At 42.0% G+C, this 15,183-nt stretch overlaps 1 protein-coding gene across 2 annotated transcripts in view; it reads right to left on the bottom strand.

The window, feature by feature from the left end:
• Positions 1–15,183, bottom strand: part of TECRL (trans-2,3-enoyl-CoA reductase like) — a 61,920-nt gene that overhangs the window by 34,750 nt on the left and 11,987 nt on the right. For both annotated transcript variants that reach the window (XM_029086693.1, XM_010174815.1), the window contains exon 2: positions 12,626–12,677. In XM_029086693.1, the coding sequence (XP_028942526.1) occupies positions 12,626–12,677 (52 nt within the window). The remainder of the gene's footprint in view (positions 1–12,625; positions 12,678–15,183) is intronic.

The following is a 15,183-nucleotide window of genomic DNA, read 5'->3' as shown; positions in this document are numbered from 1 at the left end:
AGAAGGATTGGGGCCCTGCTGATCTATGTGCAAAAGAAAGTACCTGGTGGTCCAAAAATCACAGCTGATAGAGCAAAGATATCTGAAAAGCTCATTTGTGCCTCCGCCTCAGATGCACTGGGCAGAGTAGAGTCTTAACCCAGGCTCTAGCTATATTTCTTTAAAAGCATTCCTTAGTCAATTAGCTAATAAATTATGCTAATGAAGTGTAATTTTCTTTCAATATTTGATTGTCCAGGGCATAGCACTCTTCCCAGCCTCTAATCTAATCAGGATGCATTCCCTCTCTAACCCCTAATAGCAATGCGTTTTTTGTATCTAATGGCCACGCCAGTGCCATCAACAATGAACTGAACACATTTGAACTGGCATGATTTCTTCCTTAGTACAAATTACCTTCTCATAAATTCATTGGTAAATTCACCACGCTGAAAATGAATCCCCACTAATAACAGGGCTAAACTGTATTTTCTCCACAAGAGATGAGGAAAAAGCAGCACAGATCTCCTCTGCTTTGGCAGTGGATCAGACACTAGCATGTGAGCCAGAGGCTCAGTCATGTTCCCATGTGCTTCCTGGGAGAAGTTTATTTGGGCTGGTTTAATTCTCCCATCCCACCACTTTAATTAGGTTGTGCAGAGGCTTCAGTGCCTCAGAAGCACTGATCTGAAGCTTGGGAAACTGCTCATCTCAGCTCTACAACAGAGGACAAATAATTTTCCCTCTGCATACTGCAGTTCTGCTGCTGTGAAACGAGGCTATAGTACCTTTCCAGAGAATAGAGACATTGTGAGGATAAAGAGGAAATACGGTTGATTCCAGGTCACCTCCTGTACACGCTGTAAGTGATGCTCTACCCACTTGGAAAGCACAGGACCCACCGTTCTAAGTTCTCCCAGCAGAAAATGAGCCCAGGCAGGCTGTCTGCACATCAGCCACGAGGCAGCCATGTAGAAAAAAGTGTAATATGCTTAAAACTCATCAACAAACTGATTTTCCACAGTTATATAGACACGGCCTGTGGTGATATTGCTCAGTGAATATGCTTTCTCACACTTGAGGGATGGTGTTTCATCCCAATCTATACAGCAAACACTTAACGGCCTTTGAACACCTCTACTGATTTTCCTCTGTAAATGTTATAGCCACAACTCATCTAGACTGCTTGTGAATTCTGACCTTGTGTTTTAATGGCAGAATATTAAAAAAATATTGCCTTCCTGATAGTATGTATTTAAACCAGAGCAACATACATCATTCAAAGTAAATAAACCACTGGCATATCCTACTGTTTGTTCTATTTATGTGCCATTTAGTAAATTTTCCACATTCAAAGCTTGCCTCATGTCAAGGAATCTAGCCAGTAGTGAATCCACTGCATTTGGGACTCACACAAGGGAAAACAGTGTAATTTTTTTTTTAATCAGAAATGTTCCTTCAACAAAGGTGCAGCCACACAGTCATCTCAGTGCAAATTAAGACAGTCCCTGGATATGGTCAAACTAAACAACATTTTGTCAGCTTTCTACATGAGAATACAGCAACCACTGCTCTAACCTAATGGATACTGTGGCTATCTCAAGAAAACTGGCTTGCTCTCCTAAAGATGAGAGAGAAGTCTCTGCCAGAGGAGTCTCCATCCACTCTTAGCTAGACACTCCTAAGCTTTCCACACTTTCAGAGGCCCCATCTATTTGTGTATGTGTTTGCTTGTTTTCAAATGTTTAAAAAAGAGATTAAAATAATGAGAAAGGGAAGGTAGTAGGTGAAACACCAGGTAGCCTCAGAGACTGGCTTCTCTTTCCAGAATCATCTTAGGGATTGAGGTGCCTCTGCCCCTGTTTCCCCAGATGTGAGACGAAGTGTTTGGGTCCTTCATTGAAAACTTTGAGACTAATTGGTGGATATAGGAATTAGTTTCAATATAATATCAGTTGACAGAGCATGGTTGGGGGACTGGAAATAACTAAATGCTAGAATGAAATACAGAGGTAGATGTGCAAAGGCACCTGACATCCATTAGTAGCAATGAGAGCCAGCCAGTGGGCAAAGCCAGCCCACATTTTACGTCAGCATAGCTTGTGAATGAGCTGCAGATTTCAGTATAACTCGTACATCAATTATTTCAATGGTGAATACTTTCTAACAGCAAATATATTCAATATCATTGCAATTTGGGGACAATTTAGAAAGGGGCAGAACTGCCCTCTACTACATTATTTTTATTATGAATCATTTGCTCAGCTTCTTGTCTTTGATGTATTACTTTCTTTAACTTGAAACAGTGGCAAATGCCAAGTTCTGTTTGAAAGATTTCTTATTTTGGTTGTTCTTAGATTTTCTTTCCCCCCATGCACAAAGAGAAAAATAAATAAATAAATAAACAGGCTACAAATATGAGAGAGAGGGAGAGCATGGGTATAAACAAATGCGAAAGAAGTCACTATCCCAAGGTGACATCCTTCCCATTCAGATCTGAACAGCCTCCCTTGCTCTTGTCCTGCTTACCCGACTCTACCCCCAGAATTGCAGCTACTTATTATGTCACACCTCGTCTTGGCCCTGAGGAAGCCAGGGGCTGCAGAAGCACAGCTAAGGAAGCCATGAGGCAGAGAAGACCTAGGGTAATGTCTGAACTTAGCAGCTGAAGCTGCTGCCTCTTCTCTAACCTGTCTATAGCAGAGGTGACACCATGGGCCTTGTCATTTTTTCTCATGCTCTCCCAGAGTTTTCCAAGAAGGAGGTAGGTTCCTCTTATTTTGGTGTGGGAGATTTGCTTCCTCTTCTGTTATCCAGTGCCTGTTGGCTCTCTTTCACAAGAAGTCCCTGGGACATTTCATGCAGACTCATTCCATGCAGCTCCTCATAAGAGGAACTCTTGGATCTTTCTGTAAAGCCATCTGCTCAACTCTGGTGTCCAAAAGAACAGAGACTCATATGAAAAACCTGATGTAGATGCAGAGCACATTTAAAGGCCTGAAGTGATCTTGACCCTGCTGTAATCAACAGGCATCTGTCTTATTAATGGATATGAGATTATTTTCACAATCATGAAGACCCACTAGGGCTTTTAGTATCTTGAGTTCCTTGAATGAACATTAAGCCAGGTTAACGCTGGAAGTCTATCTGTTCTTCAGACAAAAAACACTATACCCAAGTTTAATTGGATGTAGGAGCTGTTTAAAACCCAAAACTGCTTTGGCACATTCTATTAACAGTTCAGTAGACTTTAATTCTTCATTTTACCTGAGACTAGATATTCTCTAGGGTCTAGATTACTTCTATAGGGCCTTGCACTGTCCCTTTCTCAGTTGAGCCATAGACACTAATATAAGACACATTTTAACAAATAATAGGCAATTCTGGTAAACAAATGTTGTTTCTCACCTAGATCTATCAATTAAGTCTACTGCAAAGGCAAGAAAACCAAAGAATCTAGCTATGAAATTTCCTTTTCTTAATGAGGCATTTAAATAGCTTCTCACATTTGTTCTCTGATTGTTTACATAGGATGTCATTTGTGATGCATTGTTAGAGCCCTGTAAATCTCAGCTGGGAACAATATCCCAGAGAGCAGACAGGGCCAGTTCTGCTTCAAGCTATATCTCAATAGATTCACTGCCTTTTCTTTTATTATGTTACTCGTCTGAAATGATATCTGTAATCCTGCTAATGAAATGCAATAACATCAGATGCAGCAGCTGCCAAAAAAGATAAATAATGTGAATTTCCGCTAAAGTTTTTGAGTTGATCTTCACTTTTTCCGTTGCTGGTTTAAATATTGCTGGGGTTTTTTCTGAAGGTCATCTTATTTCTATGAGCATTTAATGGATAGCCTGGCTTTTGTGTTTTAGGCACCCTATTACCTCTGGTTCAATAGGTCATTAGGCATATATTTAAATCTTTCTTTGTCCCATATGCTTCTTATGGGATCATAGCCAAAACAGACAAAAGATCACAAGGTGCATGAAAGGGAGGTTAATTATTCTTATTTTATAGGGGAGAAAATGAAGCTTGAAAGAGAAAAAGTGTCTAGCACACAACTCACCCTAGTCAATAGCGTGACTCCCATTGGTTTTGAATCAAGTCTTAAAGATTGAGGTTTTAAACATCACATTCATTTCAGTGTGAATTGGGAGACCAAAAATCTCAGCTGGCCCTATGACTTCTATTGTTGTCTTTAGAAGACCAAAATGCTTAAAAAATCTCACCCTAAAAGTCTTGCTTAAGGTCCTACGTTACTAAGAGCACTGCTTCTACACCAGCTGGGTAAGCCAAACCTCAACCATAGTTTCCTAATTCAGTACATAATGAAAATGTTCTTTGTAACCACATGCACATTTCAGAAAGCAAAACTCCAGGGATATCTCATCAAATGCTTTTCAGACTGATTTAATATCTGTTTTTCCACAACCTATAATGAGATTCAAGTGCCCAGCAAAAGTGAACTGCAGGTGCCAAGTCTGATGCTCGCTCTCATTATTAAGTCCAATTAAGTTGGGAGCAAGAACTCAGACGTCAGCACCCCAGCTAGAAATGTACAAATGTTTTAGCAGTGTCAACAAGAGACACATGAGTCAGGGCTCGAATGGGAGGGTTATGACCACAGCTCAGGATGCAAAATAGTGTCTGTGAAGTACACGGCACCTTCTGGAGGGCTACCTGATGGCTACACCCCTGTAATATCATCTGGAGCACTCCATGCATTGTCTGTTCCTTTTGAAAATTGCCCAGAATTGGTTTTCTGTAATTGCAACACAAAATGTGGGGGTGGGGGAGAAAGATATTCTGGAGTCTAAGCATAAGGTAAATTTTTAGTCACTTTGAAGATAAAAAACATGAGGCTGACTCAGTTTGGCTTCTTCTTTCTTTTAACTGTGTTAGGTCAATTATGTCATTTTCATTTCCTGACTGGCTATTACAAAAGAAGCAGAAGTATTTCCAGCTTTTACAGGTATGCTTCAATTATTTTGACAGCTAAGCCATAACTTCAAGTTTCACAAATCTGTACTAGCAGACAGACTCTCGTAGATTGTATCGAGAGAATTGCACAGATATGCCACAAATGAGCTGAGAGGTCACCCTCCTGATACTACTTCCTGCACAGATCAGAAATGAAGCCTACCGGGCAGGCTGGCCTTGTGGCTGAAGCAGCATGCCAAGGCAAGAATTTAGGTCTCTGTTCTGATATGCACGTGCTGCAGAGGCAGGAAGCAATTTACTGATTAATTAAATCTCTTATTGTGAGCTGAGGAGGAAGATGGTAGCAACTGGTTTGAATTTTGTGGCAGGAGTTGTTGCTTACTTTGTGCTTAGCCTTGCAAAACAAAAAGTAAAGAATTTAAGTATATACAAGCCTCACTGTGGCAGTAACAAGAAATTCAAGGAGTTTCTAATAAACTGAGTTTTGTTGACAGGCATAGAGGAGTAAAAAGAGCTTAGAATTGTGTCATTAGAGGGATATTGAAATTCATCATAAACTAGTTTTCTATTGCTATCTCCTGTGTGACTAAGACAAAAGAAAAATAAATTATAAAAATAAGACAAAATAAATATCGTCATGTTTCCTTCTAATCTAGTAATTTTCATTTACAAAGTCAACACAAATGAATGAGCAATTTACCCAGATGAAATCACTGTACTTCTTAGTGCCCATTTGCAATAACTGCCCATCCCTAGTGATTTGCCTTCATTGTTGATTTCCAACTAAGTTGTTATGAATGCAAAGAGGGGAAAATTTGTTGAAAACAATAGTTGGATGTGACTGCCAACCCAATGCACTCTGCAAACCTACGATGGGGACATAATGCTGGGCCTATGAGCTCTTCAGTGAGACAGCCTGCACAGCGGGATATTGCCTGTCCCTTTGAAAACTCATTCATATATGGATTTGAGCTGTTACTCTGGGCTAGCGTGAACTACTTAGGATAAAAATGGGGAGGAAGGAGTTTGAGATTTATTAAAAGCCATAGAGTTTGTAGCTGCCTTTCTGTCTGGGGAGTGCATCCAGCTCAAGGCGACTGATGGCAGGATCAGATGGTGGCCTTCTATCCAAAATCTTGGCTTTTTCACAGCCTGATCTCCTAATATAGGGCAGAATAAAGATCTCTCTGGAAAGCTCTATGCCCTAGATATAACTTATTTGGGTCTCTTCAGTTTGTGAGACACACAAAGAGCTTCTGGTTGATCGACAGGCCAGGACCATGAAGTCAGCTTGGGAGAGCCAAAAATAGCATAATTCAGCTTCTCTGAGTCCCCAGCAGGTGCATTCATTGCACGCATGAGTCTCTCCAGGCATCAAAATTGACAGATTTCATTAACTTTCTTCAACCTGAGAATCCAGCTGTAATAGACAGTGTGGAGAAATCAAGGAACCGCAGGTTCTCAGCAAGACTGTGTTATCAGACAGCCCTGATTATACAGAGCTGCTAGTAGCCAAGGCACTGGCTTAGCAGTCACCATTCTCCCTGGTACTGCTCTTAATGACTAATCCCTACAGCATCCTTTCTCACCTCTCTGCACCTTGCAGTTTAACATCACAGCCAGCCTCTAGAAGGGAATTACATGATGTGGTCCAAACAGTCATCCTTTCCAGCAACAGCTCTGCATCCAGCTCTTGTGTTTTAGCACAGGCCTGGCAAAATATGGAGTTATTCCTTAAGCCCTTGCTCTCGGAATCATGCTACTAGCTCTCAGATGTCAGTAAATAGGAAAGTTGCAAATTCAGAGTGTGAAAATGTGAAAACCCTTGGCAGATGTTTTGGAAAGGAGAAAAGAAAGAGGACCTCCTCCACTAAGGAATTAGTTTTAGTACCTCATGTGCCTTAAGCTCATGGCACAAAGCTTGCCTTGTGATTTGTAAGCAATGAGAGATTCTTCTCCTTGTTCTTCATCAGGCCAGCTTGCCTTCCAGTGTTCTGTGTTTTGAAGTTCTGCTTCAGGGTTTTGGGCAAACAAGAACCTGTTGGTTTTAAAATGCTGATCTCGTTCCAGCTGCTCAGCACTGGCTGAGCTGAGCACTACTGAGAGGCAAATGGGGAGAGGAGTGAGCTGGAGGCAGTAACAGGTCATTTTGATAAGGGAAGGAGGGAGGATATGTACAGGCCTCCTATGCAGCTGGAATAGAATTGTATGATACGGTACTTCTGCTTATGTTTGTCCTCTGAGATTGTAAGGTATCTCCTTGCATTAGGCAATAAAGAGCTTATTCAAGGTACTTGGAAGTCAGTGGGAGTGTTTGATAGACTCAGTGGAACTGCGTGTTGGAAGGTCCTGCACAGGAGCCTCTGATCTTGCTTTTGTGCAGGGAGTCAGATGGGGTACGCTCTGACCAAGTGGTCTGGAGGGTGATGACATCTAAGGGGCTGCCTGTTCTCCTACGGCTTCTAGGGAACACATAGGATGAGGGAGTAGGTAAAACCTGTGGGATGAATGCATCCTAACACACTCCCCTTCAGTCTGTAAGGAGAAAGCTAAAAGAGAGATTGGTCCCCACCATAAAGAAGGAATTGCACTATCTTTCTCCTTGTCCGCTTTCTAGAGGAAAGCAACAGAAAATATCTCAGTGGTTTTCCAGGGAATATAGCTCTTAGGATTGCTATAGAAATACTTGTAAGAAGCAGTTGTAAGATGGTGTAGCAGACTTGTAAAGTTTCATAGTGTCCAGAAATTACACTGTTCATTCTTGAGTGCCATCTACTGACAATTTCTTTCTTAATTATTTACTTTCATTGACATTGCTTTTTTAAAATGCCCTATGTAACACCTTTTAGGTTAGATGCAGGTTAATTGCAGGCTCCTGCAATTTTGGAGCTGAAGGATTGGGACTTAGTATTTTATTGGGATAGTTGGCAGCTTGTAATGTTCCTTATTCCTTGAGCACCTCATTTCCCTCTGCAGACCTGGATGCTCTGCACATGATGTTTTCAACTCTCTCCTGAAATTCCCTTTTTCCTTCCATCCACTGCCAGGTTTCCTCCCATCTGCCCTTCCTTCCCTGCCCACTCCTTCTGCCTAGAGGGAAATTTCTGGCCTTCCTAAGTTCATTCTTCGGACTTCAAAGAGTAGCTCTAGTTGTGCTGCCTCCTTTTGCACGAGGTTGCATCCATGACTTTGTTACAGTATTGCTGAGATCTTATTTCTCTCTCTCCTTCTTGTTCTTTTTCTTCTTTCAAGAGCTTTTTCAGCAACCTTTCTTCAGTAACCTTGAAAATATTTAATGATCACTGACTCCACTATATTACCTGTTCTAGAGGTATTTTATTTTAGTTATGTGATACTTGAATTAGCATTATTATTACAGTTTTTCATTTTCTATCTGTAAGATTTCCTTCCCCACCAGTCCAATACATTTTGCAAAGATAAAAATAAATTAAAGGTGAAAAATTATTGCCAAGGACAAGAGCTTACAAAGTTTAGCCTACGAGGTATTTCTTTCTCCACTGAAAACATAATCTTCATGGATAAAGAAAATGCCAGGTATCTAACTCGTTATAAGCAACTCAGAAAATGAGACAAGAGCCTTCCTTCTTATACATTTAGTTTTTGGCTTGGTTTCACCTCTGCCAACTAGCCAAAGGAATGAGGAAAATAGTAGTCAAGTCACCTACAACACAGCACCAATTTGATTGAGGCTTCTTTGACCATACCTTAGATAATACAGTGTGATGGCCAGTAACACCCAGGCACTCACTCAGCTGCCACTCAATTTCAGGCAGAAAATATCAGGCAGTAGAAGTATAGACATTTGTCCACAACATACATACGTTGTGGTCCTCCTTCCCAGAGGATTTTGCTGAGGTCAAAACTATAAGTAGGTTTAAAAAGGATTAGACAGATTCATGGTGGGCAGGTGTGATGTTTGCTATTAAGCATGACAGCCTGGATCTAACATCTGCTACAGAAAGTCCCCGTAGAGGTGACAGCAGGAAGACTGTAACAGGGAAGCTGCTGTTCTGTGCTGACCCTGGTCTGTGCTGTTGGTCCTTGCCAGGGGCAGTGGCTGCAGCAACCAAGGGCTGATTCAAACCAGCGGCCTTCAGTCTGGAAACAAGCCTTTGAATTCCTGTGGAAATGGCAGTTTGTCTTAAAGGGTTATTCTACACTACGAGCTCATAAATCCCCAAATCTCCAGTGATAAAACTGGGATTGCCCCCCTGAACTCAGTGCCACAGAAAGCACAGTTAGGCTTTGCTGGAGTTGTTTCAGAAGAGACAGTTTTGCTACAGTGAGGAGTATTTCATTATTTGTTCCTGAACTTCTGTCTCGATATTCTGCCTTTTGTATAAACACGGATCCAAACTAATGTTTGACTGACTTAGAAACTACTGAGTAGTAACATGCTATGTGTCACTTGCATCTCATTTATTTTAATGATTAGCAGCCTCCTGTGCTGCAATTCATAATTCAGTCTTTTTCCTCCTTTCTTGAATCAGGCAGTGAAAACTGATCAGTGACAGAGATGATGCTTGTGAAATTGCTGCACAGGGCTTCCTCTCACCGAAGGGTTGACAAGATACCAGTTGAGGAGAAAGCTTAATTGCATGGGTGATCAAAGGAGAATGTATGAAGACAGAGAGACTGTAAGGGAGTATGCATAGGAGTGTGTTTTAGCAAGAGATTATAGAGGAACATGTGAGTCTGTCACACACAAAGTGACAGAAATGAGTGTATGAGCTAGTACAAAATAGCATGCTAACCAAAGGCACCCACAGATCAGCTTCAGCCCCTTCGCTACTCTTGCCTAAAAGAACTGTATTCTATTAGCTGTCATCCTCCAAACTATATAAAGAGAAAAAAAGAGGTTTGTTCTTTGCAAGTGGGAAGGGAGGAGGAGCGGGGAACCTCATGAGACAACTACATCCAGGCTGAACTGGAAAAGAGATCAAAGCAATGAGCTGGAATGGGAAGAAAGGACACAGGACATTGATATGGCGTACTCCCGGGAACGGGAGGAATTGACGTAAAAAACTGAGAACTGAAAAAGCGTTGAAGGCACATGCCAGCCCTTCCATGTGCTGTAAAACACTGTACTATCAGAGTTTCGGTTCACAATTTGTATTGTGCTTTGCTGTATTCTTTACTCTCTTCCTTTATAGTCAGCTCCGGTTACATCACTCTGAGTATTTGAGGAGTAAGATACCTCAGAATACGAAAGCAGGCACCATTAAAATGGCTTATACACAGACTTGCACCATTTTAGCTCAAATCCATTAAAAACTTCATTACAGTTAAATTGGTATAAACCTCTGTGCCAGTGATCTTCAACTGATTTAAGCTGCATCAATATAAATCCAGTTTCAATTGATTTAAGAGAGTCTAGGCAGAAACACACAACATTTCACAAACTGATGGGAGGACACGCTCTTACTGAAGTATTAAAACCTATGCACTCAGTCTTTCCATATTTTGCAGATGACACCAAGCTGGGCAGGAGTGTTGATCTGCTTGAGGGTAGGAAGGCTCTGCAGAGGGATCTGGACAGGCTGGATTGACGGGCCAAGGCCAACTGTATGAGGTTTAACAAAGCCAAGTGCTGGGTCCTGCACTTGGGTCACAACAGCCCCATGCAGCGCTACAGGCTTGGGGAGGGGTGGCTGGAGAGCTGCCTGACAGCAAAGGACCTGGGGGTGTTGGTCAGCAGCCGGCTGAACATGAGCCAGCAGGGTGCCCAAGTGGCCAAAAAGCCCAACAGCATCCTGGCCTCTATCAGGAACAGTGTGGCCAGCAGGACCAGGGAAGTGATTGTTCCCCTGTACTCGGCACTGGTGAGGCTGCACCTCGAGTGCTGGGTTCAGTTCTGGGCCCCTCACTACAAGAAGGACATTGAGATGCTGGAGCGTGTCCAGAGAAGGGCAACAAAGCTGGTGAAGGGCCTGGAGAACAAGTCTTATGAGGAGCGGCTGAGGGAACTGGGGTTGTTTAGTCTGGAGAAGATGAGGCTCCGGGGAGACCTTATTGCTCTCTACAACTACCTGAAAGGAGGTTGTAGTGAGGTAGGTGTTGGTCTGTTCAACCAAATAACAAGTGATAGGACAAGAGGGAATGGCCTTAAGTTGCACCAGGGGAAGTTTAGATTGGATATTAGGAAAAAATTCTTCACTGAAAGGGTTGTCAAGTATTGGAACAGGCTGCCCAGGGAGTGGACTAGATGATCGTAATGGTCTTTTCCAACCAAACTATTCTATGATTCTATTCAGCTGTGGAGTTTTTGAACCTTTACCATTTTGCATTTTACAAGCACTTACAGAGGGTGAAAACAAGTAGTTTAAGAGCAGCCAGGTCAACAGCCCTTCTGGTCCATCAGCTGAACATTTGTGCAACCACAGAAGCCTTCAGCTTTAGTGTTTTATAAAATTCTAAGGACGGAGAAGCAGCATAATATTTCTTTTGCTTACCCTACTCTGAACTCAGAGTATTACTGTCTGATTAAACTTTTTTTTTTTTTCTTTTTTTGGAAAAGGCATCTATCCTTTAGTTGAATACATACTTTTTTGTAAAAATAATGAAAGCCCATAATCTAAGATGCTTACTAAAATAGTAAATTGTCCTGCCTTTTGGAACCAAATATTTCATTGTTAATTTGAGTTCCTCTGGCCTTCACTTCCAACTTTCAATTCATGTTGCACCTTTTTCTGCTCAGCTTAATACCTTTGCAGTTCTAAGAAGTCCAGTTCAAATGAATAGGCCTTGCATAGACCTGTACATCTCAAATGTGGGTGACACCCAAGGCTACCAGTGCTCATCACAAGTAGTACCTTACTTCCCAAAGGCAGGAGTGTGAGAAATATTTCTCAGTTTAGAAGCAAGGGTGGCACAGTTAGGATCTCTACAAATACAGATAGAGCAGTATTTTAGCATTTCAGAACTCAAGGCATGCTATACACACTTATACATCCTGTAGGTTTCAGGTACATTTGTCCCCACTCCCCAAAATCCTGACCAGCAATTCAGTGGTTAAAAGTAAATGCCATCAAACTTTGGTGCTCAGCTACTTTCATTGCTCTTTCTCCCACCTTTCCAAGCACCTCCCTCTAGTGAGGGCAGGAGGCATGTGGCTAGGAGGAGGCAGAAAGGAATCATCCAGCAAAACTGCTCTGTTCTCTGGCAGAAAGAAAACAGGGATTTTCAAGTATGACTGCTCTCATCTTTCCTCATGTACAAGGTCGATATCTGCAGTCTGTCTGTGCAAAAATGACCCACTCACTCCCGCGTTACTTTTTCCCCTCCTCATGGATATGAAAAACAAAAAAAGTGGTACTAGAAGAAAGGGGGGTTACCCTGACTATTAAGGAACTGTACATGGCTGAGTTAGTTGAGAAGTCTGTCAGATTGCCTGCATGATGCTATTGTGGTCTTGAATTGACACTGTGAAGTGTTAAAAAGGGGATAGAAAAGTGTTGCCTCTCATGGGCTGGCAGTGATAAATTATGCAGTCCTCTCCTTCCAGCCTCTCAAATCTGCAATAGCTACAGCTACCTTAGTCCAAACACTGCTCTTATTTAGCACTGGAGCTGTCAAGCCAGTCTCAGCTTTTGTGCAAGATTTCATGAAAAATAAATTTAACAACTTCTCCAAGCTTAAAAGCCTCTTGCTATGCCTCCAACCTGCTAGCCATAGTACTTACATGCTTTGTGAAATTTGTGTTTCACATCAAGAAGGGTAGATGATGGAGGTACCTGGAAAAGAAAACAAAATGTATGCAGATTATTTTTTCTGGCTTCTTCACTCTGGGATCCCTTCTCCCCTCCTCTAATGAAGAGATGATTCAATTTGTCTGCAAGTTCCTTAGGCAATAATGAAGTAAATCAGCAAATTTGCTCTCACATGTTGATATGTTATTAAGAATTGTACACATTTGATTTACACATTACCTGGACCACCTCTGCTTGGCCAAATGGTAAAATCCCAAGGATCAAGAGGGAAGGCTGCTGTCCCTGCCTGAGGCAATAACTTCCCCTGAGATCAAACCAGTGGGACAACCTGAAGGGTCAGCTTTCAAGTTAGGTTCAAGCATGCTGGGGCATGTCTCTCAGAGACATGAAAGGGTTTTCCTGAAAGGCCAGTAGCAAAGGTGGAAGGTTCTGTCCTTTCTGCCTGAAATGAGTTTACTTCTGCCTGCTCACGTGCTTGCTTGTTCACGTGCACTGAAGCAATTCAGGTGTCACAGTGTTAGATGGCAGTCTGGAGGCCTTTTAGGCTCTGTTTTATTATGTATATTGATTTCTTAATACACTTTGTACAATGTAGCTGAGAAACACAGAATTTACTAGAGCGAAAGACTTAGAAGTACCTTACGTTTACAAGGAAAGGCAAAGGAACGCTTCAGGAAGCAGTATGTTGAGCCTGAGATCGAGGTGGCAAGAGGTAAGGGTCTGGTCTTAACAAGGCCAACCCTTCACAGTTGACATTGATTTAATATTCTATATTGTCCATTTAAGCACAGAGGCTGAAAAGTAAATTGAATTGTGTCTTAACTATGGGGATCTGCTTTGGCTCTAGCAAGAGACCTCATTGCTGCAGTCAGCAGAAAGCAGAAAATCATCTTCCCTGGAGACTTTAGTCACCTGCACAGCATAAGCTAATGCCAGTATGAAGTGGTGGTGACACATAGCAAAAATCTTGAGGAGCTGCAGAATTTCTTTGGGTTGAAGTAGAGAAACAACCATGGCACGGTTTTCCCTGGCTGGGCACTCATCACCCAGTTTACCCCATCTCCAGCTTCCCTCAGTCTAACCAGAAGAAGGAAGTTTCCCAACGTAGCCTCCTTGGCAGTTACACAGGAACCCAAGAGTTATGCCCTGCAGAAGCTGGTCTATCTCTTCCCACAGATTTCTATGGGGTTTGCTGGGCAGTCCAATTTCTGTTTCATTGCATTAGTTAGAACTCATACACTTAAGCATTAATTGACTTACTGAGCCTTGCTTGGATCTTGGCACTATCTTTAGTGTGTAGCCGCACTTCTTCCACATGTGATTGGTGATATTTATCTGTTTTACTAATAAGTGATATTAGTGAATTGTGACAATAACTATCCAAAAAAATAGAGAAGAACATAAGAAATTCTGCTAGTAGAGATCAGTCAGTACCTTAACATAGGCTGTTTTGCTGAAAAGACTTAAGTTTGGAGAAATAGTGATATAAGAAAATAAAATTGCTGACTCAAAAGCAACAAATCAGTACAGAAAGAGAAGTTTTGCTCTTAAAGAATTTGACACCTCAAGCAAATATACAATATACATGCCATTAGTGCTTAGCAGTATGCCAGCTTGCTTCCAGCAATAATAGGAACAGAGAGATAGCTCGGTACAGATTTCAATGATCTAAAGCTGTAAAATGATACCTGTGCTACATGGTAAGTAAAGTTCAGATTTTTCTTTGGGTTTAGATGAGAATTCTTTCTTTTCTGCAGTTACAGGGGGGTTTACTGGGCATCAGAAAAGTCCTTATTTGCAGAAACTGCCATATGTGAACCCCTACTTAAACCCTGACTTGTCTCTCTGATGCACCTGCTAAGCGATGCTAACTCCACCCAAACCAAGGGCTGGGCCCCGTGAAGCCAAGGATGTACCCTTTCCCAATATCACCAAGGTCTGTGTTGCACCCACATCACACTGAACAGCACTGCACCAGGGAAGTGACATTGCCTTTCGAGTTCCTGATGCCAGCTGGGTCCCTTTTCTTCCTGTCTACAGGGAACAATAGAAGAAGCCATCTTACCTTTCTCAATTCAAAAAGGAAAGACTATTTTATCTGTGTTCTTTGCACTTAAGCCATTCCATGTGACATCCAGTAGAACAGCATATCTCTCATAGTCTACATGTGCCTTTTCTTGTAATGTGTTCGACTGCTGTGGACTTGAATACAGGAGATGGGGTTTTTATGTTCTCAAAACCTCTAAAAATATCTGAAAGTGCTTTCTCACTCCTTGTAATTTCACACCTGTGAGGTGTGGAGCCCAGAACCTGTCAGATGGATGCGAGTGCTGTTAGCTGGCAACAACTATACAGCACACAAGACTGCAGACTAAAATCTGTCATATGTCCTAGTGCAGGGCAGGTGTGCAGGTTTTCAGAGCTGCCATTGCCAGCTCAAGGACATGGATGGTCTTTTCCAATGTGACAGAGGACGATCTGGCTTTCTAAATACAGTATAAACCACATTACTGCAGGGCCTGCATCCCTA

Source organism: Antrostomus carolinensis, unplaced genomic scaffold (genome assembly GCF_000700745.2).
Source record: "Antrostomus carolinensis isolate BGI_N321 unplaced genomic scaffold, ASM70074v2 scaffold8139, whole genome shotgun sequence".
Taxonomy (NCBI): domain Eukaryota; kingdom Metazoa; phylum Chordata; class Aves; order Caprimulgiformes; family Caprimulgidae; genus Antrostomus; species Antrostomus carolinensis.
The sequence above is the reverse complement of the archived record's forward strand: the minus strand, read 5'-3'. Positions and strand labels throughout refer to the sequence as shown.